Genomic DNA, 23,556 nt, shown 5'->3' with positions numbered 1-23,556 from the left:
GAGCACTGACTGCTCTTCTAGAGGTCCTGAGTTCAAATCCCAGTAACCACATGGGGGCTCACAACTATCTGTAATGGGATCTGATGCCCTCATCTGGTGTCTGAAGACAGCTACAGACAGCTAAATAAATCTTAAAAAGAAAAAAAGAAATAAATACATCCTTTTACGAAATACATTTTATGTATTTCATGCATATGTGTTTTTTGTCTGCGTGCGTGCGTGTCTGGTATTGCAAAGCCAGAAGGTGGCGCTGGTTTCCCTGATACTTGAAAACACAAGTTCTTTTGGAGAGTAGATGAGAAATTTTAAAATTAAGAGACAGTTTTTTTTTTTTTTTTAAACGTTCTGTATTTAAGCCGGGTGTGATGGTGAATTCCTTTTATCCCAGCACTTGCAGGCAGGGGCAGGTGAGTCTTTGGATTTGAAGCCAGCCTGGTCTACAAAGTTCCAGGATAGCCAGGGCTACACAGGGAAACCCTGCCTCAAAACAAACTAAAAATTCTCTCTTACTCGATTATCAAATAACCGTTCTTTTTAAAAACACATTTTATGTTCCATGTCCGTGTTTTGTGCTCGGTTACGCCGAGCGAGCCCTGGCTTTCTTCTTCATCCCAGAAGAGCCAAGGAAGAAAAGGGAGCTCCGGATGTGACGTCACGGCCGCTCCAGCCCCTGGCTCTGCACGCTCCTCACACGGAATGAGTGCGCGCATTCTGATTGGTCACCACGATGTCTCTGTCGCTTCTCAGTCTTCCTTGGGGCCTCAGTTTCTAGATACTGAGCTGGTTTTGTCGGTGTCACACACACAAACCAATGGAATTAACTGGAGTTGGTTTGTGTCTGTTTTAAATGAGAAACTCAGGCTTGACGGAGGTTTATGAATGCGTCCAGCCTTCTATAGGGTCTGCTGATTGTTTTAAAAACACATTTGTATTCTTTTTTTCAATTACATATTATATACTCAACTTTTTGTGTGTGTGCGTGTGTTTGCTTTTGTGAGTGTGTCCCCCATGGCTCAGATGTGGAGGTTGGGAGACAGGTCCCAGGAGTAGGAACTTCTGCCAGCGACTGAACTAGGTGGTCAACTGCAGCCGTGAGCGCCTTCACCACTAAGCCGTCACACCTCCTCCTCAGGACCTTGAGAATGGGAAACTAGAGAACAGATCGGCTGCCGTCCGAGTTGCCTCTGAGCTCCTTTTGCTGCTGCACACAACACAGTTTAGCAAGTCCATCACACACAAATGAAAAGACAGATCAGCCATTTTCGTTACACTCAGTACCATCTTATGTCTTTGTTTTGTTCCTTGTTTGGAGGCAGTGCCAGTGCCCTGTGTAGTCCTAGCTGACCTGGATCCCCTCATCTGCTTCACCTGAGTGCTAGGGTTACAGGTGCCCTGCACAGCCTGCCACAGAGCTGTGCTCTGTTTAGTGCCCACCTCATAGAATGTAGAAGGTTAGAGACCGTGTAGCCCTACACTCAGTAAATGCTTGGTTTCACAGACTGAGTCGTGTGTCCAAGGTTATACCCGTAGCGAGGGGCAAGCCTGGGGCAGGGGGCGGGGGGGGGGGGCAGAGGGTGGGGGTGAGGTTCCGTTACTCAGGTCCTGCCTGGTGAGTGCAGCGTGTGCAGCAAATGTACACTCGTGATGCTCTGACTTCTTCCACTTTGGCTCGTGATGAGGGTGTGCCGCTACGGGGGGGGGGGGGTGGCGAGGGGGGATAGAAGTCTGTGGTGGAGCATTGCCAGCATTTGGGCGGTACGGGGTTCCCAGCAACACATCTGGCAAAAAAGAACAAAGAACATGTTAGTACTGGTTTGGTTTGGGTTGGGTTTTTTTTGTTTTTTTTTTTGGGGGGGGGGTTTTTTTTGCTATCCATGTTGCCCCGGACATGGTTGGCTACATACAGGTGTTGGGAATTGGTTCTAATGCTTTCTTATTTCGACTCCCAAAAGCTGCGCTTCCAGACCTGAGGTCCTGCCCCCAGCTAGCTTTGATTGATAAAAGAATGGCCAGTATAGCCATTCGCTGCGCAAGGAGACAGGACTCTTAGATATCATGGACAAGGGACTGGGAGGGAGGAAGAGGAGAATCACCATGACTCGGAGGGAGAGGGGTAAGATTTAAGATATGCAGAAGAAAAATCGTCCAGCAGTGTAGGTGGAAAGGGGCTGTGGCCCTATAGGGGTGAAGGGCTGCCCAGAAGGTAACATGGCAGCAAAGATAAAGCATTAGAAGGTGTTAAGCCAGGAGTACTGGAGGGAAATGTGTGCTAGCTGTAGGGAGGTTGAGAAGTGCCCAGCCATTGAGTTAGTCAAGGTCTATCAAAATTAACTGGTGTGTGTGTCTTTCATTCACGAATCCAAAGGGCTCCAGGATGGGTGCGACTTGGGGAGCCAAAGTGGCTTAACAAACTCACCGTTACGCACTGGAGCATAGGTTGTCATAGCTAGACTACTGAGGAGTCTCTTCTGTGATCTGAAGGCTTGAGAGCCTCCCGCTCCACTCTGCAAGAAAAAGTCATAATCTATAATAATAGGCATAATCTCAGCTTGTCTCATGTGGGAAGCCAGAGCTCTTGAGGCAGAAAAGGAAGGAAAAGGAGTGTAAGAAAGCAAAAAATACCTTCCCTGACCCCAGAGTTCCAGAACAACGAGTGTTTGTTGGGAAGACTGCCTACAAGCATGTTGCTTTGTTTATGTAGAGAATTCCAAGTATGGAGCTGAAGAGATGGCTTAGTGGGTAAAGGCACTTATTACCTGGTCCAAAGACCTGAATAAGGTTCCCAAGACCCACTCGGTGAAAGGAGAGAACCTGCCCTATATGTTGCCCTCTGACCTTCCTACAAACTCTGACATGCAACCCGTGCCTCCAAATTAGAATAATAAGAATGCCATATATCCAGCTCAAAAACCTCTGTAACCTGGGCAGGAGAAGATGGCTCGGAGGTTAAGAGCACTGACTGCTCTTCCAGAGGTCCTGAGTTCAATTCCCAGCAACCACATGGTGGCTCACAACCATCTGTAATGGGGTCTGATGCCCTTTTCTTGTGTGTCTGAAGACTGACCATGTACCCACATACATGAAATCTTTAAAACAAAACAAAACTCTGTAACTCAGGAGCTCTTGCAAGAGCCCCGTCTGTTACAGGTAGCAGTGGGGGCCTGATCTCTGTTATCCTCTCCCGCTGCTTCTGACTAGAGAGGATCATGTTCATCCCATAGGAAGCAGCTAATCAGCGGAAGATGGGCTTCCTTGGAGCAATAGTCACTTTCTAGATAAAAAACATGGAACCATAAAGCCATTTTCTCCCTGATGGTTCTAGGCCCTTTGGCTGCTGTGTCCATTCCCTCAGAGTCCTCACCAGACACTGCTTTGAGCCAGGTGTGGTGGTACCCACTTAAATCTCAGCTCTCTGCGATGAAGACAGAAGATCAAGATATCATGACCATCCTCCGCTGCTCTACACGAGAGCCTGTCTCCAGAAAAATATCACTGCTTTGTGGGATCTTGAAAAACTGATTTTTTTAAAGCCTTTTCTCTATCGCTGTTTTGGGGGGATGAATTATAGATTACACTGAAGAGTACCTACCTATAGGGGTGACTCTCGATGTTCCCCTTGCCTGGCTCTGTAATCAACAGAGACACCTTTGGCTGGGTCTCTGAGAGCATGTCCAAGAAACGTTAGCTCTAGGAGGTGGGAAATACTGCCTCCAGAGTACATGGTGGTCTCCAGAAGCATCCAGAGCCCGGGAGCAAGCAGTGTCCTCGCTCCTTTGCTTCTCATTACACCACTGCCCCCTTGCTCTTGCATGCCCTCACGTGCAAACACACCTGGGCTAGCTTGGAACTGCTAAGGCATCCTCCTCATGGGCTGAACAGCCGCTGGGTGCTCAGCCGGTCCGGCAGGCAGGCAGCCATCGTATATCCCAGCCAGTGTTGTTTAAGGCAGTCTAGTAAATTCCTCACATATGTGCATTTCTGTCGTCTGTGTTCCTTTAGGAAAAATCCTAACCACGATATCAGCTTCAGTCCTGCCTTGTGTCTTTCTGTAGCAGACTTTTCTGGAATGGCCTTACAAAGTGTTAAGAACGGGCAGGGTGATAGCTCTGTTGAGCGTGAAGACAGGGGTTCTGTCCTCACCTCCAAAACTCACGTATGGAAAGTAGAATAAGCAGGAAACGACAAGCCAGAGAGATGGCTCAGCAGTTAAGAGCACTGGCTGCTCTTCCGTGGGTCCTGAGTTCAATTCCCAGCACCCACATGGTGATCATCATCTAAAGTGGAGTCTGATGCCCTCGTCTGGCATGCAGATGTACGTGTAGATAGAACATTCACATACATGAAATAAATTTAAAAAAAAAAACTTAAAAAAAAAACCAACAAAAATTGACCCCATAGACCTACATTTTTCAATGGTTTGTGGGAGTGGCCTTAGGAGGTGCAGCCTGGTTGGAGGGAGAGTCACTAGGTCTGGGGGTTTCAAGTGCCCACGGCAGACTTATTGGCTCTCTCGTCCTGCTGCCTGTGGGTCCGGATGTAGACCTCAGCTACCTCTCCAGCACATGTCAGCCGGTGTGCTGCCATGCTTCCCGACATTGTGATAATGGACTACACCTCTGAAGTGGTATTCCCGCCCCTAAGAAGTGCTTTCCCTCCCCAAGACAGGGACTCACTATGTAGCCCTGACTGTCCTCGAACTCACTGCCTCACATCCACCTGCCTCTGCCTCCCGGGTGCTGGGACTAAAGGCATGCGCCACTGCGCTCGGCTCTCAATGCTTTTGTGAGAGTTGGCATGGTCATGGTTCTCCTCATAGCAATAGAACACTGGCCAAGGTACTGTGTACAAAATATGGACGGGACTGGGGAGATGGCTGCTCTTTCAGAGGTCCTGAGTTCAATTCCCAGCAACCACATCGTGACTCACAACCATCTGTAATGGGTCTGATGTCCTCCTCTTCTGGTGTGTCTGAGGACAGCTACAGTGTATTCATAATAAATCTTAAAAAAAAAAATGGAGCACACGTGTAATCCCAGTGCTGGGAAGCAGACAGAAATGGGTGATTAGCCAGCAGCCTGGCCTGCCTAGCCGATAAGAGACTGTCTCAGAAATAAGGTAAACAGCAGTGAAGACCAGCAGCCAGCGTTGTTCTCTGGCCTCTACTTACATGCACAGAAAAAAAAAGATCTGAAATTAGATGTTAGACCTTATTGTCTCTTAAAAATCCGCCACTTTTCATGTTTCTGACTGGTTCTGGCACTTTCCCTAAATCCTTTGTTGTGAAGTTGGAGTACCTCTTTAATGTATGGGTTATTTTTTAATGTTTCATGTCTCTCTTTCTTACAAACAGTAACCAGTTCTCTTAACTCCCTGCCAGCCTTCCCCTCAGTTTCCAGTCCAGCCCCTTCAGTTGTTTCTCCTGACCAGTCCTCCCTCCCTCAGTTCCCAACCCTCTGCTTGAACAGTCCCTTCTGTTTCTCCAATAGTAGCTGTTCCAAACTATGCCTTGTTGACGTTTAGTCTTTAGCTATGTACTGTAATGCTAATTTCTGGGTCCCAAGGTCTAGTTGCCTCAAGAATTCTCACCTATACCAGCTTAAGGTCTTTAGGTGGGCAGAAGAGAGGTAGGTGGGGCTTTGGTTCTCAGGCTTGGGGTCTGAGGTGGAGACCAGGAGAGAGGGAGGAAGGGAAGGAAGAAGGTACCATTGGGTAAGTGGGTTGAGAGCGCATGGCCATGAGGGCCGGTCAGTCAGAATAGCAGCAGCCCAGGCAGACACAGCAAGTTATATCTTGGGGCAGTTGACAGGGAAGTAAAGTAGCGTAGAGAGTTGATGTCTGCTCAGGTCTAATGCTCTTAAGGCTTATTATAAATACATTCTGTGTGTCTTATTTTGGAACTAAATGATCTAGGGTGAGGTAGCAACCCCCAAGTAATACTTGCCACCACATCTATCCTAGCTTATCTGTTCAGCTCAGCCTCTGGCTCAACTCTCACTGACTTTCTCGTCTTCTCACTGCCACACCAGTCCACTCCACTGTCGCCTAGCAATATCATCTCTGGCATATCTCGGTTTCTTCTGCCCAACTGTCTCCTATTTTCACTCTGCTCAGTCTCTCTTTTTTTTCCGCTCACCATCTTCTCTAACACTACTCCCCTCTCTCAGCCACTGCTTGCTTTTTATATCTCCTGCTCCCAGAAGTCCAAGAAGCAACAGACACTGAAGGCCATAGGGTCAAGCAGTTCTCCTAAAGGCCAGTTGACTAGCAGCTGGGGATATTTTAAAGAGCCAGGCACACAAAAGAAGTCACACCACATACTTCCTCTAAGTCTGCCCTTGTGTCTGACACCCATTGGAAGTTAGGGTTCCCCAAGGCAAACCCTCAATCCTATGCAGAGCGATGCTCTGCGGAAATCACTGCAGGCTGCATGCATGTGACTTCTCAGGGAACAAGAAGCCGAGTGTGGTGGTCCTTCTAGGGCCCAGCGTAGCCACTCTGGAGTCTGAGTTGGAGATCTAGTAGTGTTTTCCTGCTAAACAGCCAGCTTCCCAGATGCCAGCTCAGATCGCTGACCCTTTGTTCAGAGTTTGCTTTTATTTGAGACTAAGTCGCACTATCCATAGTTCTCAATCTGTGGATCGAGACTCTTGAAGTCCTCCATTTCCAAAATAAAGTTTACATCACAATTGATAACACTAGCAAAATTATAGTATGAGGTAGCAACAAAATAATTTTATGGTTGTGGGTCACCACGATTTGGGGAACTGTACTAAAGGGTCACGGCAATAGGAAGGTTGAGAACCATTGTTCTTTGTAGCTGCCCTGTAACTGGCTGTGTAGACCAGGCTGGCCTTGAACTCGCAGAGAGCCTCCTGCCTCTGCCTCCCCCGTGCTGGGATTAAAGTCATGTCCCACCAAAGTTTTCCCTGGAGGCCGAGTAGGCAGACTGCTGTCCATGTGGCTAATCTGTCTCCAGTTCCTTTGGAGATGGTACTGATAGGTGATGCTTTCAGACCTATGCCAAATCACTCTGATGGCCATGTCTCAAAGCAAAGCCCCAGCCAGTACAAACACCATGATGCATGGCATAGAGGTCACATCCAAGCTTCTTCCTTTTGCTCTATTCAAAAAGAAACTGACGGGGCTGGGGATTTAGCTCAGTGGTAGAGCGCTTACCTAGGAAGCGCAAGGCCCTGGGTTCGGTCCCCAGCTCCGGAAAAAAAAGAACCAAAAAAAAAAAAAGAAAAAAGAAACTGACTTGAGCTGAGCCAGTAACCAAATGCAGTGCCAGGACCCTCCTCTTGAGAGCAGCTTTTAAGTGCCAGGGAACTGGTTTCCTGTCTCTAGTTAATGCTCAAAAATGGGGACATCAGTACCCTCAACTTAATGTCACAGCTCAGTAGCCAGAGCTAGCAACTCAGTGCCTTCCTCTCTCTGAGCAGGATGGTGGACCTCCAGTCTCACCTCCCAGTCTGACTCCCAGATCTGTGCAGTCTTGCTGCTACAGTCTAGCCACCTGCTACCTGCTTCTAGGCTGCCAGCTCCAAGTCACCTGCTTTTTTCTTACAACCCACTAGGCCCACTCTGCCAGAAGACAGAAGGCCCCAGTAGGCAATGAAACCCTGGAGACTGGTCTTCCCCAGACCTGTGTTACAGCACAGAGCCCTGCTGGGAAGGAAGTTTCCCCAGATGCTTCCAGAGCACGAAGGGAGTAGTGTTTTTATGGTCGAGCTGTCATGGGATGGGGAGATGTCGCTGTCTGAGCAGACAGAAGACTGCTGCAGTTGAGACCCAGTAGATGTGTGAGCAGGGTCATCTGGGGTGACGTAGGCTGGCTCATCCAAAGGGAGACAAAGCAAGGCCAATATTGGAGCAGCTGCCAGAAGCATCGCAGCGGTTCTCTCTGCCAGACAGGAGTCTCCTTGGGCAGCTCTGATGCCACACAGGAGTCTCCTTGGGCAGCTCTGATGCCACACAGGAGTCTCCTTGGGCAGCTCTGATGCCACACAGGAGTCTCCTTGGGCAGCTCTGAGATTTGTGGCTGTTTTCTTTCATCTTAAACAAAACAAAAACAGCAAAACTATGTTGTTAATGTATGCTTGCAGACCTTTGAAGGGAGGGGCTCCTTGGGTTCCTGAGCAGAAGATGAGGTCTTTGTTGCCTCCTGCTGGACAGGTTTTGGATTTCCCTCGGAAGTCTATTTAAATTCGGAGTGCTGGAAGACTGTCAATTTCATGTCACCTTCTCGTAGTAAGAACTCTACAAGAATCCAGGATAATTCTACCACAAAGTGACTCCGAAGGAACGGCCAAAATGCAATCAGGCTAGTGGCTCGCCCTTTTTAGGATGAAGGATCTGGCACAATCTATAGATGTCAGGGATTTAAAAAACAAAACTAAATGCTACGGGGCATCCCACAAAGTACTTTTAATTATTACACATCTTATGTCTGAGAGCCCTAACACTATCACCATCTGAATAGTCTCAGGTTTGGAGGTGGGTAATCTCGCCCTACCCACCCCTAAGAAGCTAAAGGGCAGACATGATCGGGCATCGTTTAGAAACAGCCGTGAAAACGGCTTCTGGAAAACAACAGCGGGATTCAAACGTTGCCTGCGTCACCGAGTAATCCTGTGATCTGAGAAATCTACCGAGTGGTAGGACCATCGGAATTTCACCTAGGCTAACCGCTCTCTCTTCTCGGCCCGACACGCAGCTCCGCAAAGGCCGCGTCCACGCCGCGCGCGCGCGAACTCTGTCGCGGGCCGCACGACCGGTCTCGCGATATTTAGGCGGGCGGGCGTGCGCCTGCGCCTGCGCGAGCGGCGCTCACATTCCGGGGCTGTGGCGGTCTCTTCCTCCCGCGTCCGGGGCCCGCGGTGAGGGCTCTTGGGAGTCGGGCGCTGGCGTGGGCCTCGCCGCCGCCGCCGCCGGCCCTCTGCCGTGACTGGACTGGGCCGCACGGAGAGGGCGCGGCCGGACTGAACGGAACGGGCGGGGGCTTTCCTGCCTATGGGCGGCCCCTGGGCGCTCTGAGGGCCGGGCTCCGAGCGGCCGAGGTAGGGCGCGGGGCGGCGGCTGGCGAGGGGTCTGGCGAGCCCGGGCGCGGGATGCGGCGGAGAGCGCGAACTCCTCCTTCCTCCGGGGCGGCTGGGCCCGCGGTACTTCCGCCCGGATGCCCGCCGGCCTCGCGGCAGGCGGAAGTCACGGCGCGGGCCGCGCAGCCATGGCTGCAGGGTGGGCGCGGGGATGCAGGCTCGCCCTCGAGCTGCGGTAGACCCCGCATCCCGGCGACACGGCGGGGAACGCTTCGGGTTCCAGTTAGGATGCTGGCTTGGGGGAGCCGCCGTGGGGCACGGTTAAGGAGCGCAGAGAAGACAAAGGAGACCGTTATTTATGTTGTGTCCTAGTATCTAAACTTCTCGCGAGGCAGGGAGCGGAGCAGCACCCTCAATGATTGACACGGCCCTCCACACACACTGGTTTAGAATTATGAAGTCACATGTAATTATCTATAGTAGTTAGCCAAATAGTAACAAAACCCCCGAGGATTATGTGATATTTGATCTTTGGACGAGAACGGGATGTGGGCCTTTGAAGCTTTGCTATATTTACAGAGCTTCAAGGTGTCTTGTGAATTTACTAAAGATAGTTTTCTTGGGAGCTATGTCTGCCACATGCAAGGTTAAAAAAAAAAGTGATTTTTTTTTTCATTGAAAGACGGCGGGATTACCTACAGTAAAACTGCAGGGAAAGCAAATCGCAGCAGACCTTCAAAACTATTAATTTAAGTCTCAGTAAAACTCCTTGTTGGCTTCCTTAAACTTTCCAGTAAACCATTTTAAAAGATACTTCTCCGTTGCTTGCTATGTGCAAGGCATTGGGTTCCACCCCTAGTACTACGAACAGCTGTAGCCTTCGCTATGCAACACAATTTGTTCTTTAACTCTTAGCTTACATGCCAACTACATATTCTTCCCACTTTTTTTTTTTTTTTCTTTTTTTTCGGAGCTGGGGACCGAACCCAGGGCCTTGCGCTTGCTAGGCATTCTTCCCACTTTCTTAAATGTAACCCACATCATTTTAGTGAGCTTTGCATGGAGAGAATCCAGGAATAGCTGGGGGGTGGGGGGGAAGCGATTAAGAATGTACGGGTCTTGGGCTGGAGAGATGGCTCAGCGGTTAAGAGCACTGACTGCTCTTCCAGAGGTCCTGAGTTCAAATCCCAGCAACCACATGGTGGCTCACAACCATCTGTAATGGGATCTGATGCCCTCTTCTGCTGTGTCTGAAGACAGGAATGGTGTACTCATATATAATAAATAAATTTAAAAAAAAATGTACGGGGCTGGAGAGATGGCTCAGCGGTTAAGAGCACCCGACTGTTCTTCCAGAGGTCCTGAGTTCAATTCCCAGCAACCACATGGTGGCTCACAACCATCTGTAAAGAGATCCGATGCCCTCTTCTGGTGTATCTGAAGACAGCTACAGTGTACTTATATATAATAAATGAATAAATCTTTAAAAAAAAAATGTACGGGTCTTGGAGAGAGCTAGGTTTTGGTTCCCTTCAGTATGTTGACACAACTCGAAGCCAAAGGTAACTAAGTGTACTGGATCCCAGGGGCACTCACACTCATTTGTTCTCATGTAGACAAGCATGATTTTAAAAATAAGGTAATAGGTGGCCAAGCATGTTGGTTAACACCTTTATACCCATTACCTGCTTGGTGAGGCAGGAGGATTGCTATGAGTTTCAGGTCAGCCTAGACAAAGTAAGACAAACTTTAAAAATAAAAAATAAAAAAAAAAAACCCCAAAACCAAACCAAAGAATTATTAGCAGGTAGGTCTTGGAGTGGAAACAGATAGGCATTTTGATGAACAGGGTTAATGCCAATGTGTTATCCAAATGCTGAAAGTTATCATGCACGTAAATAAATGGTTTTATATATAAAGGATTTCACAGTGCTGAAACAGGTTGTAAGAATACTTTTTTCTTTGCTGGAGAGATGGTTCAGTGGTAAGAGCACTGACTACTATTTCCCAGCAACCACATGGTGGCTCACAACCATCTGTAATGGGATCTGATGCCCTCTTCTGGTGTGTCTGAAGCTAGTGACAGTGTGCTCACATACATGAAATAAATACATCTTTAAAAAGAATATTTTTTCCTTTATCTGGCAATCCCATGTATAAGAGAAAGAGCTCCCATCTTACTACCTCCGTTTCTTGCTTTCTATGGAGCTCGGGGATGTCTGACTCTGGATGCTCTGCAGCCTTTCCAGTGGTAAGATTGGCAAGCATGGTTGCACATCTGTGGTTGTGTGCATGTGTGTGCATTCCTAGCGCTAGAAGTCAATGCCAGGTGTCTTCCTTAGTTGCTGCTCTCCATCTTAGTTTTTGAGATAAAGTTTCCCACTGAACTTGAACCTGGAGCTCTTAGATTCCGGTAGGCTGGCTGACCAACGAATCTGCTGCCGGCCTGCTACCTCCCCTGTGGGGTTACAGACACAGGGTGCTGTGCTTAGCATTTTTGCTGGAGATCCAAACCCAGGCACTTCACCCACAACTGAGCCAGTTCCAAGGGGTTTTTTGTTTGTTTATTTTTTGAGGTCCTGGCTGTCTGAAATTTGCTATGCACTATCTAGAGAAAGTCTTGGTTGTCATAAATTTCGGGGAAAAGCAGTATTACTGACATCTCGTGGATGCTGTTTAGCAGACTCAGTGTAGAGAAGGCATACCTGGCTGGCTGTCGTGACTGTGCCATGCTAGCACAAACGGCTGGCTCCCTCTTCAGGTTATCTAAACTCCTATTTGGCTTTGTAATCTAATGAGTGTAAAAAGAAAGGGAAAAGGCTTATTTGTGTGTGTGCATGTGCGTGTGTGAGCAAGTACACACTTGTTCATGTATGTGACTGTGTTGATGCAGAGACCAGGGTATTGTCTTCTGTTTGTGTTTGTCTCATCTCGTCACCTCCTCCCCCCCCCCCCTTCTTCTTCTCTCTCTCCCCCCCTCTCCCCCCCACCTCTGGTTTTTCTGAGAGACAGGTTTTCTCTGTGTATCTCTGGCTTTCCTGGAATTAGCTCTGTAGACCAGGCTGGCCTTGAACGCCTAGAGGTCACCTGCCTCTGCCCCCTGAGTGCTGGGACTACAAATGCGTTGTCACTACAGCAAGGTCTACCCAGTCTTTTGAGTCAGGATCTCTCCCTGAACCTGGAGCTTCTTTTTTCTCAGCTATTGATCTTCCTGACTCCACTCCTCTTGGCAAGCTGTGTGTGTAGTCAAAATTGCTCTGTAAGGTAGGTGCTAATATCCAAACTCTAGTCCTCAAAATCGTGCACCAAGCACTGTTCACTGCTGAGTCAGTCTCCAGTCCCTGTTCTGTTTCTGTGAGAAAGCGTACACTGCGGAGCGTGTGCAAAGTGTAGTATACAGAGAATGCTCAGAAGCCAACTTTAGGCTAGTATTATGTTTAAAACTTACCTTGAGGATTCCTATTTCTTTATTCCTTTTTTTTCTTTCTTTTCTCTTCTTTTTTCTGTTGTTGCTTGATTGTTTTCCAAAATATGGGTTTCTCTGGCTTTCGTGGAACCCCTGTAGATCAGGCTGGCTAGGAACTAAGAGATGCAAGTGCCTTTGCCTCTGCTGGGATTAGAGACAAGTGCCAGCTGTTTCCTTCCTGAAGTTAGAATTGGAGCTAGTGAAGTAAGTGTTGGTAGTTGGCTCGCATATCTTGGGAAGTGAGCAGAATTACTCCTTTTAGTATTTTTGTTGTTCTTTGAGTAGCGCGTGCTCTGTGATGAGTTCTTGTTCCTCCTGCTCGCATGACTAAGTGGACTAAGTGCCTTATTCTGATCCCAGGGCAGAATTGCAGTGTTCTGTATGTGGAGGATGCCACTGCAGGCCTTCTATTTTAAATCCGAATCGGAGTTCATAGCTTTGTCTTTCTTGCCTTACAGTATTGCGGCCTGAAAACTCATTGCCTTGTGGTATAGAAGGAAAAAAATCACAGACAACCGATGACTTTGGACTTGTTCAGGGCTCTGTAAAGCAAGATGGCATACCCTGTAATGACCTGTTTGGCGTTAAGGTTATGTTGTAGGAGTAAATGGCATTTGATTGTTACTTGATGTTCAGGTCGTGAACATCAGTCACATTGTGTATGTGCTCATCTGTTTTAGCTGATCAGACCCTTTGTTTAGCCTCTGTGTGGATACTGCCTTTTGTTTGGATAGAGGCCATTGAAAGGGATTTTGTGCTAGGCCAAGACATTGTGTTCTTTGCTTGACAGTATCTGGTTTTGAAAAGTGTAACACACACTCAGGATCCTGTATAAATAATATATTTCCATAATGACTGGGTGTCCCCTTTGTGGAAACTGATCAGGTTAAGAGTGCCCAAGTGAAAATACACTTCAGTACCAGGAAGGCAGGCTACAGTTAGGCAAGGAAACCCAGTTTAGTGAGAGTTCTGGGGTTTTATTTGTGTTGAAACTTTTTTAACATTTATTTCTGTGTTTGTGTGTGCATGTGCGGGCACAGGTTATGCAAATATGTGGATATCAGAGGACACATGAGAATGGATTCTCCTACCTTTCCAGTCATGGGAATGTCAGGTTTGGCGGCAAGGGGCTTTACCTGCCGAGACATCTTTTTGGCCTTTGTTTTGGATTTTATCTTTCTAGGGTTTAATAACTTAAAAGGAAAAAAGCCTACAAACTATTCATTTTCTACTTCTATCAGCTCTAGCCAGATATTATAGGTATTAAGTTAGTGTTTTGAGTTCTGTTTTCAGAAGAATTAAGATTTTTGAAAAATAATTGTGTATGACTGTTTTGCCTACATGTATGCATGTTTACCATGTGAATGCTTGGTGTCCAAGGAGATCAGAAGAGGATGTCAGTCCCCTGGAACGAGAACTATTATTGATGGTGTGAAACTATGTGGGTGCTGAGCCTTGTTCCATTGCAAGAGCAACAAGTCTTCTGCTGAGCCATTGTTCCAGCCTCTAATTGAGTGGTCTTATGTGACATTGGTTCCTACCTATAACTGAGAAAGCCATGACTCTTTGATGCTGTTTGTGGTGTGACTTGGGGGAGCCATGGACAACACTATGTACTCTAGGTCGGGCACCAACAAATCACAAAGAATTCCCATCAAGGCTGGCTTAGTGAACCAGCGAGTTAGGTCACTTACGGCCGTATAGACAACTCAGAGGCAGCTGCAGCACTGAACAAGCTACCCAGCATGGGTCACAGCCTAGAAAAACCTCGTTCCTAGAACTCCTGTCTACCTCACCCAGGTGTCTGGGTTCTCTGGTCTTTCTCTCCTTAGCATCTGCTTCCTAGTTTTATAGACTTGGCAGGGAAGGAGAGTAAACCCCCTAATTGAACCTTCTGGGTCTCCGTCCTCACAGAAGGAAGGAGTGCTTTAGCTGGATGGAACAGTGTGTAAGAGTTTTGGAGTCTACCATGTTGCTGTAGTTTTCGGTAGTCTACATGGCTGTCAGAAGATGACTTTCCCATTGCACTGTGTCACACAGACAGGCACTCATCTGCTCTTGTCTCTGTCTCGGTAGGAAATGATGCACCCGGTTGCAGGCGGGAACCCAGCGTTCTGCGGGCCTGGCAAGCCTCCCTGCCTCAGTGATGACGCCGCCATGAGAGCCGCTGATCAGTTTGATCTGTACTCCTCCCAGCAAAGCAAGTACAGCCACACAGTCAGCCACAAACCCATGCTCTGTCAGAGGCAAGACCCATTAAACGAAGCACACTTGCAGCCTACCAGTGGCAGAAACACAGAGATAAAAGATGAACTAAAGAAAAAGAAAAACCTCAATCGATCTGGTAAGCGAGGCCGGCCTTCGGGAACCACCAAGTCAGCAGGATACCGGACCAGCACAGGCAGACCCCTGGGAACCACCAAAGCAGCTGGATTTAAGACCAGTCCAGGCAGGCCTCTGGGTACAACCAAAGCTGCAGGATACAAAGTCAGCCCAGGCAGGCCTCCAGGTAGCATTAAAGCTCTGTCCCGTCTTGCAGATCTTGGTTATGGCTGTGGCACTGCTGCCTTTCCTTACCCTATGATGCACAGTAGAGTGGTTCACGGGGTTCAGGAAACGAGTGGTGAGGTCAAGCCACCCAGTGAATGAGCGAGACAGGAGAGCACGTGCTAGGAGCAAATTGTTAGTCACCCCAAAGCTTCTTGCTTTAATTTGACATAATCATACCACGTGGACTCCCCAGTTCTGTTTCCGTTTGCTTTCCCTCACCCCGCACTTCTTTTTCTTTCTTTTTAGCTCAGAAGCTGCCACAATTGAGAGGTGCACTTTGGGCAGGAGTAGTACATTGTGTCTGTGTTGTACACGGTTCACAGGACAGGACACTCAGCTCAGTCGTCTGTGCTTTCCCTTTGGGCTGTTCTAAGTGGACTCCTTTTACTTGTGAGTAATCCAGAGCGAGGCACTGTAACTGAAGCGGGGAGCAGCAACTAGTGAGCAGATGGGCGGGGAAGGCTGTGAAATAAGACACAGCTCTCTGGATGCTTTGGAACTTAAAACACAGCTTCTTCTTTATTGATTCGCATGGCATTAGTGATCATCATTCCTAAAGCACTGTGCAGTGTCTGCCTCGAAGAGAGCATAGTTACAGGGTGTGTGTTTTCAGTTGCCTAAGAGCATATGCACCAAACACTACAAACAGCTCAAACCCTTGAGTACGTCAGAAACCTGCACAGCATATTTAATATACAAGAAAAAAGAACCCTTAGAAGTCTGCATGTAACTATAGTCATTCTGTTTTGTGTTTCATATACTTAGTATTATATTTTAAAACATTTATTACTATTGTTCATTTATTTAAAAAAAATTTTTTTTTTTTTAGTTTTTCTGCGTAATTGTTATTACACTTCATTAGTACTTAATTGCATTTTCAGATTTATACCTACCAAAGGACACAAATTGAGTGGTCAACTGCAAAATTGGTCTAAGCAGGAAGCAGTGTCCTGGCTGTCAGGACCCAAATACCAATAAATGTAACTTGGTATGCGCGAAACCTGTGAAATGAGCGCTGGGTAGCATAAAAATGGCAGCATGGCTCCAGGATGACCGTTTCTTCCAAAAGAAGGCTCCCTGGTGCGGCTTGCTTTAGACACAGTGTAGAAAAGTCAAGTACTGGGCATGAAGGTATACTCATTTAGGGTAATCTTTGGAAATGTTTCCTGTTAATACACATTTTATTTATTTTGAATTTGTTCTGAGTAAACTGTTATAAACTTTAAGATTGAAAAGCTTTCCGTGGGTCAGGTATGGAGGCCCAGGAATTTGATTCCAGCATTTGGGAGGCTGAGGCAGGCAGAGCTCTGAGTGTGTGAGGTCTACATAGTGCCAGGACAGCCAATGCTAGGTAGAGAGACCCTATCTTTAAAAAAACAACAAAGAAAAGCTTTTACTGAACTTAAAAAATTATGTTTTTTACTTGCATTTTAAACGCTTTTGAGAATAAAATGTAGATTTAAAGGACTTAAAAACTTTAAAAATAATCAGAAATTTAAAAGGGACACACGTACTGGTTGGTTAGGCTTGCTCTCAGTCCATGCAAACTGACTGTATGTAAATACCATGTTTCAGACCTCTGTCGGCGGACAAGCAGCAAATCTCAGGTGCCCCATGATAGCTGACACAACAGCTGGGCATCTGCTCCTGCAGTAGTACGTGCTTTATTATGTGTGGAGACTGTAACCTCAGCAGTACCAGCTTCGCACAAACCACAGGGGACAGTGAGCAATGCTGGACGACCACTGAACCAGCCTAGAATATAAAACTGAATGACTTATTCAGAACAGTGTAACTTCTGGCACATGCAGATGCTTGTCTTCATTGGCGTGTTCATCTGTCACGTAGCTGTTTCTGAAGTTGTTCAGCAGCTGGCTGTTGAGAATTCCTTGCAAGGCTAGTTCCTGAGGACAGTTGAAATAGTCTAGTCTAGAATGTCAAGGACTTGGGTGCATGTTGTGTTTCCTCATGAGTCTACATGGCATCCTTTCAGTTTGATTTCCTTCCTGATTTTCTACCTTGTCATTTCTTCTTGCCCTTTCCCACACCTATCCCCTTCCCTCAGCTCTCCAGCACGTCTACTCAGTGGTGCTGTGCTGTGTGTCAGAAGATAGAGTGGGTGGCTTGTATATGTTGATGACAGTGTTTGTATTAGGAGCTTGATCCCAGGAACAGGGGTGGATGGATGGATGGCTACAGTTGTGAGTGGATGACGTCACTTAGGAAACTGCGAGCAGCACTTGGGATATGAAATGTGTGCACTGGTGAACACCTGATTCTACTTTTCTCCCTGTGGACAGTTTACCAGTGCCACGTTGGAGAGGCACGGTGAGGACAGGAAGGAAGTCTTCACATAAAAATATTTTTGCTTCTACATGATCTAAAGACTGCATTCTGCATCTTTTGTAACATGGTCCTTTGTCATGACAGACACTGAAATAGCATGTGAAACATTGCCTAGATGCCAGTATATTCAGTCGGGGAAAACTGTTGTCCCCTACCCCCACCCCACTGTATAATTGTTCCTTAAAAGGTAAATTGCTAATTTTATACTGTGTGATTCTATTCTTCATAAATAGGTTTCACTATTCTATATTAAACTTTGTCAGAAAATGATCTACTATTCAAGTAAGTTTGTTTTACTTTTTTCTGAAAAGGATATTTTACATGCCTTATTTATTATTGTTATCAAAACAAATAAGGGGTCAATACAGATGAAAATTTCACTTTCCACAGCTATCACCTTGCCTAATTAATCTTTAGTATGGGGTGATTTTGATACTATCTTTGGAGTTTTGCACTGGATATTTAAAAATATATATTGGCACAATATATTGAAAAATTAAATAGTATTTGGTTTAATTTTTAATATTTGAAACATTTTTTAATTAGTGTTTAAATCAGACTAACAATTCTTTGTATTTTTAATTACTTTTTTAAAAGGGACATCTGAAAAGTGGTATTTATTCATTCCAAACTGGTGTTTGTGTGAATTTACATATATTTTCATGAAATATGAGTAGGATTTCTTTGAGGTAAAATCTGGATCCATTTATTATCAGGTTAAAGACGCTTCATCCAGTGTAATAATAACCACAGTGTGTAAGTTTAAATGGTGAACTTCTTCATGCTTTAAGAAGCTTTAAGAGAACAGTTCAGGGGATACTAAGATGATTGCTCTGTCAGTTCCTTGTCTATATGCAGTAAAACTTTATGATCCGTTACAGCAGTGTAACAGTTCACAACAGTCTTGGGCATAAAAAGTTTTGATGCTCTTTTAATCTGTCTGTTCTAGCATAATGACTGCGTTCAAACTCTTAAGATGTATCTAAATATTTGCTTTTCTCCCTTTTCCTTCCAAGTAGACAGACCTGTGCTCTCACATACAATGTATTTAAGTTTTTAGAAGTGATGCTGTAGTAAGTCAGTTGTGTGATTTAATCAGGCCACTCTTGATTCTTTGATTCACAGTTTCCTTTTTCCACAGACAATTATGAGAAACAATTACCAGTTAACTGATAATAAGCACGTTGTCCTCTGCTGTAAAAAGTCTGAATAGATACTGTGTATGTTTCCATGTCCATGAACTTAAGCTACTCGTGTGCAGTTATGTGTATGGAATGGAGTAGTGTTCATGATTTGTATCTACATCATCATATGGATGTATATTTATTAATAAAGTCATCACTTTAAAGCCAGCTGTGTACCACTTTATATATTTTCTATGTGGGGGGTTCAGGAGTCATGTGCATGCCACAGTATCTGAAAGGTCAGAGGACAGTCTTGGGAGTGGTCAGTCACGTAGCTCTGTGGTCTTGGGACCAAGCCTGCTGTTCCTACTGTGAGGGTAGGCTAGCACAGTAGAGAAGCCATAAATGAAAACAGAGACCTTCTCATCATTTGTTGGTAGTATATTTATCTTGGAATTTTCTATTATTTTTATTTATTTGATTGGTTAGTTTTGTTTTCCAGACAGGGTTTCTCTGTGTAGCCCTTGCTTCTTGGAACTCACTGTGTAGACCAGGCTAGCCTCAAACTCAGAGACCCTTCTGCCTCTGCCTCCAGAGTGCTGGGATTAAAGGTGTGCACCATCACTACACCCTGCTGAATTTTGTATTCTAATATTCCTCTCTTTAAAAAAAAATATAATTATATATTTGTATTTCTTGAATTTCTGTTATTGGGGCTGGAGAGATGACTTAGTGGTTAAAAGCAGTTACTGTTCATTAAAAATAGATATTTTTGGGGTTGGGGATTTAGCTCAGTGGTAGAGTGCTTGACTAGCAAGCTCAAGGCCCTGGGTTAGGTCCCCAGCTCCGAAAAAAAGGAAAAAAAAAAGTATATCGGGCTAATAATATGTTGTTTTCATTCAGACAGCCTCATGCAGTCCAGATGTGCCTCCAGCTCACTATTGTAACTAAAACTGGCCTTGTACTCTTTACTTTTAAAAAGGATTAATTTGTGTGCCTGTGCACACATGTGGTTATCTTCAGAGAAAGAAGCTGGAGTTAAACTGTTAGGAGCTGCTGTATAGGTACTGAAACTTGAACTCAGGTCATCTGGAAGAGCAGCCAATGCTTTTAATCTCTGAGCAGTCTCTCCAGACACTTGTGTATTTCTTTGTTTGGCTATTGTTATTTCTTTGTTGTTTGTTTTGTTTTGAGACAGGGTCTCCTCATATCCCTGGCTGTTCTGAAACTTACTATGTGAATTATACTGCCCTCAAACTCACAGAATTCCACTGGCCTTTACCTCCCAAGTAGTTGTTTGGATTAAAGGAAAGGCTTCACTACTTTTTTTGAGACTCCAGGCTGGCCTCAGACTCATAATGTAGCCAGGGATGACCTAGAACTACTGATCTTGTCCTGGGACTGCAGGTGTATACCACTGTACCTCACTATAAATTATTATTGTTGCATTTTTACTGCAGGAATGTGTGAATGTTGTGTGTGTATATGTTCTGTGTGGCTTCTGGAGATCACACAAGTAGTCTTGGCAGCATGCTGGCAACAAGCATCTTCCTCAATGAGCCGTCTCACAGGTCAGTCTTATGTGTGCTGATCTTGTTTCTGAAGTCTTGCAAAATTCACGTATCACCCATTGTGGGTTTTTTATTTGTTTGTTTGCTTGCTTGCTTGTTTGTGTTTTTCTTCCTAAGAATTTTTTCTTTTTTCTTTTTTTTTTTTTCTTTTTCTTTTTTTTGGAGCTGGGGACCGAAGCCAGGGCCTTGCGTTTGCTAGGCAAGCGCTCTACCACTGAGCTAAATCCCCAACCCAAGGATTTTTTCTTAATTGCTTTTACTAGCATTAATTATACATATTTAGAATGTGTTTTGAGTATATTAATCCTTCATCCTTTTTGGCCCTCTCCTCCAGTCTCCTTCCTCTTCTGAAGCAGCTCTCTCCCGTTGTGTCTGGTTTTGTTTGGTTTTGGTTTCCCAAGAGTTTCAGTAGGGTTACCTGTAAGCATAGACTCCTTGCCAGTGACTGTCAGCAAAGAAGATGTCTCTTCTTCTCCAGCAACCATTGAATGCCAAAAACAGAGGTATTTTGGGGAGGAAAGGATTTATTTGGCTTACACTTCCACATCACAGTTCATCAAAGGCCATCAGGGAAGGACCGTCCTCCCCATGGCTCTCTCAGCCTGCTTAGAACCCAAGACCACCAGCCCAGGGGTGGCTCCACCCACAAAGGGCTGAGCCCTCCCCTTGCCTACAGCCTACCCTTATGCAAGCCTCTTCTAAATTGAGGTGAAAACTAGCCAGGACAAGTAGGCTTGTGGCTGAGCATCCCTGTTAGTTACTTTTTGTTGCTGTGATAAAATGTCCAGAGAATAGCAAGCTAAGGAAGAAAAGGTTTGTTCTGCTTTACAATTCCAGAATCCACCATAGCAGCAAGAATGGAAGGCTGGCCTTTTGGTTGGGAAGTAGAGTAAGACGGAAGTGGGACCGGGCTATACAACCTCAAAGGCTCTCCCGAAATGTCTCGTAACCTTAGGAATTCAGCTAGGGACCAAGTGGTCCCTAGTGAACTCAGGGAAGGTATTTTGTCTTAAAATCACAACAGCATCCAAGAGTCTTGTATGTTCTTTGACCAGTTAGGAATCTGCAGTTGCTGCTGCAGAACTGCCTCTTTGACCAAAGCTGAGAACAATATTAGTCATAGACAGAAAAAGGAGGGCTGGGGAGATGGCTCAGTGGTTAAGAGCACTGACTGCTCTTCCAGAGGTCCTGAGTTCAAATCCCAGCAACCACATGGTGGCTCACAACCATCTGTAATGGGATCTGATGCCCTCTTCTGGTGTCTGAAGACAGCCACAGTGTACTCATAAATAAAAATAAATCTTAAAAAAAAAAGGGGGGTTGGGGATTTAGCTCAGTGGTAGAGCGCTTGCCTAGGAAGCGCAAGGCCCTGGGTTCGGTCCTCAGCTCCAAAAAAAAAAGAACCAAAAAAAAAAAAAAAAGTAAATACTAAAGACTGTTTGTAACCTCAAATTTATGGGCTGGAAAGATGACTCAGCGGTTAAGAGCACCCGACTGCTCTTCCAGAGGTCCTGAGTTCAATTCCCAGCAACCACATGGTGGCTCACAACCATCTGTAAAGAGATCTGATGCCTTCTTCTGGTGTATCTGAAGACAGCTACAGTGTACTTATATATAATAAATGAATAAATCTTTAAAAAAAAAAGAAAGTTCCAAAGGATCAGCACCTGCCTGATACCCTGTGCACTGCCACCAGAACTTGTGGTGTCTTGGGCAATAGGGTCTTTCCATCTAGTTCTGGTTGGCAATCAACAGCAGTAGCGACTGCCCGTATTTCTGATTTCTAGTGCCTTCCTGACCAATATCTACAGGGAAGTAGTTTGCCCTCCTCCTAAGGGTTTTCCATGTAAATGTTCCGTGACTTACAATGAGGTTACAGTCTGAAAGGACAAAGCACTGTAAACTGGAAAGTCACTGAACAGAGATAATCTCTCAAACACCGTAGCAATGGGTGCAGCATGCTGTGATCTGGTGGCTCTTCACCGTGGTAATCATAGCTGACGGAGGGTCAGTGAGATCACCCAGCGGGTAAGTGCCGGCTCCATAAGCCCAACAACTTGAGTCCTGTTCCTAGAAGCCACGTACTGGCTCAAGGAGAAACGTATTCCACAGAGTTGTCCTTTAACCTCCACATGTCGGGGGCTGGAGAGATGGCTCAGTGGTTAAGAGCACTGACTGCTCTTCCAGAGGTCCTGAGTTCAAATCCCAGCAACCACATGGTGGCTCACAACCATCTGTAATGGGATCTGATGCACTCTTCTGGTGTGTCTGAACAGCTACAGTGTGCTCATATATAATAAATAAATAAATCTTTAACCTCCACATGTGTCCTGTGCTTCCGTATACACGTACACAGGTAATATATATCCTCAGATTTATTTTTGTTTTATAGGTGTGTATGTATGTGCACCACAAGTGTGCTTGTACTTGGAACACAGAAGAAGATGCCAGGTCCTCGGGAACTGGAATTATGGATGATTGTAAGCCTCCGTATAAAGGACACCAGGGTCCTTTGCAGGAGCAGCAAGCCTTCTTTCCCGCCTAGTCATCTCTCCAGCCCATAATAGTAAGGTTCTAAAAACTTAAAAAAAGCAGGGCTTGGGGGGGGGGTGTTCAAAAAAAAAAAAAAAAAAAAAAGCAGGGCTGGGAACTGCCTTGCTGTTGCCGCCCAACACCACAGGAGAGTGTCACATCACATAGCGCTAGCCGGGAAAATCAAAACTCGGAGAGCAGCTTATAGTGAGTGAATGTGTAGTAACTTGAGCCACTATAAGTTTGGGGCTGTCCTACAAGGTCATGCTCTCTGCATATGGTTTTACTCTACAACTTTAATGTCTCTTTCTCTTCTGTGATTTATTGCCTAGTGCACTTGCTAAAATCTCAAGTGTCGGCTAAGTTGTGAGACACCACTCCTGTCGCAGGGGAAGTGTTCAGTGTCACCGTGAAGGATTATGTTAGCCCTGCTTTTATGGTAGATGTCTTAACATACTGAGAGTCTCAGTCTCCTGTCTGTCTTCCAGGTATTAGGGGTACAGGCATTTGCCACCCAAACGTAAGCTTTCCCATGATCAAATCCCATGATCAAAACTATATTTTGTGCAAGACGCAGAGGATTCTTTTACCTACTGGTTTCATTTATTTTTAAAAGATTTATATTTTTTTTAGTTTATATGTGTGGATGTTTCACTTGTATGCACACATACTACATGCCCATGCAGCTGGTGCCTGAGGAGGTCGGAAGACTGTTTCCAGTCCCTAGAACTGGAGTTGCAGGCCGTTGTGAGCCGCTAAGGGTGCCGAGAACTGAACCTGGGTCCTCTGGAAGAGCATCAAATGCTTTTACCTGCCGAGCCATATCTCCAGCCCCATACTACTGGCTTTCAGAATGAGTTTGTTCTCTATTATGTTCCAAAGGTTATGGAAGTCCATTGGAACATGCTTGAAAGTGTTTTTAATATCTG

General features: G+C 45.8%; 1 protein-coding gene and 1 long non-coding RNA gene across 5 annotated transcripts; one reads left to right on the top strand and one right to left on the bottom strand.

Annotated features, from left to right (window-relative positions):
• Positions 1–322: 322 nt before the first annotated feature.
• LOC147999978 (uncharacterized) lies at positions 323–8,737 on the bottom strand. 2 transcript variants are annotated; one of them, XR_015641456.1, is made up of 3 exons: positions 8,679–8,737; positions 2,417–2,504; positions 323–1,778 (listed from the first exon to the last, which is right to left on the bottom strand). It is a non-coding gene; the product is annotated as an uncharacterized LOC147999978 (long non-coding RNA). The 2 variants fall into 2 exon arrangements; XR_015641455.1 differs by having other exon boundaries at positions 338–1,778; positions 8,108–8,737.
• Positions 8,738–8,831: 94 nt separating this feature from the next.
• On the top strand, positions 8,832–18,752 carry C17h5orf24 (similar to human chromosome 5 open reading frame 24). 3 transcript variants are annotated; one of them, XM_087591304.1, is made up of 3 exons: positions 8,832–8,879; positions 14,581–15,013; positions 15,301–18,752. In XM_087591304.1, the coding sequence occupies exons 2-3, from the start codon at positions 14,584–14,586 to the stop codon at positions 15,450–15,452; spliced, it is 582 nt and encodes a 193-aa protein (XP_087447430.1). In that variant the 5' UTR covers positions 8,832–8,879; positions 14,581–14,583; the 3' UTR covers positions 15,453–18,752.
• Positions 18,753–23,556: the final 4,804 nt, after the last annotated feature.

Source organism: Rattus norvegicus, chromosome 17 (genome assembly GCF_021556685.1).
Source record: "Rattus norvegicus strain SHRSP/BbbUtx chromosome 17, alternate assembly SHRSP_T2T, whole genome shotgun sequence".
Classification (NCBI taxonomy): domain Eukaryota; kingdom Metazoa; phylum Chordata; class Mammalia; order Rodentia; family Muridae; genus Rattus; species Rattus norvegicus.
The sequence above is the reverse complement of the archived record's forward strand: the minus strand, read 5'-3'. Positions and strand labels throughout refer to the sequence as shown.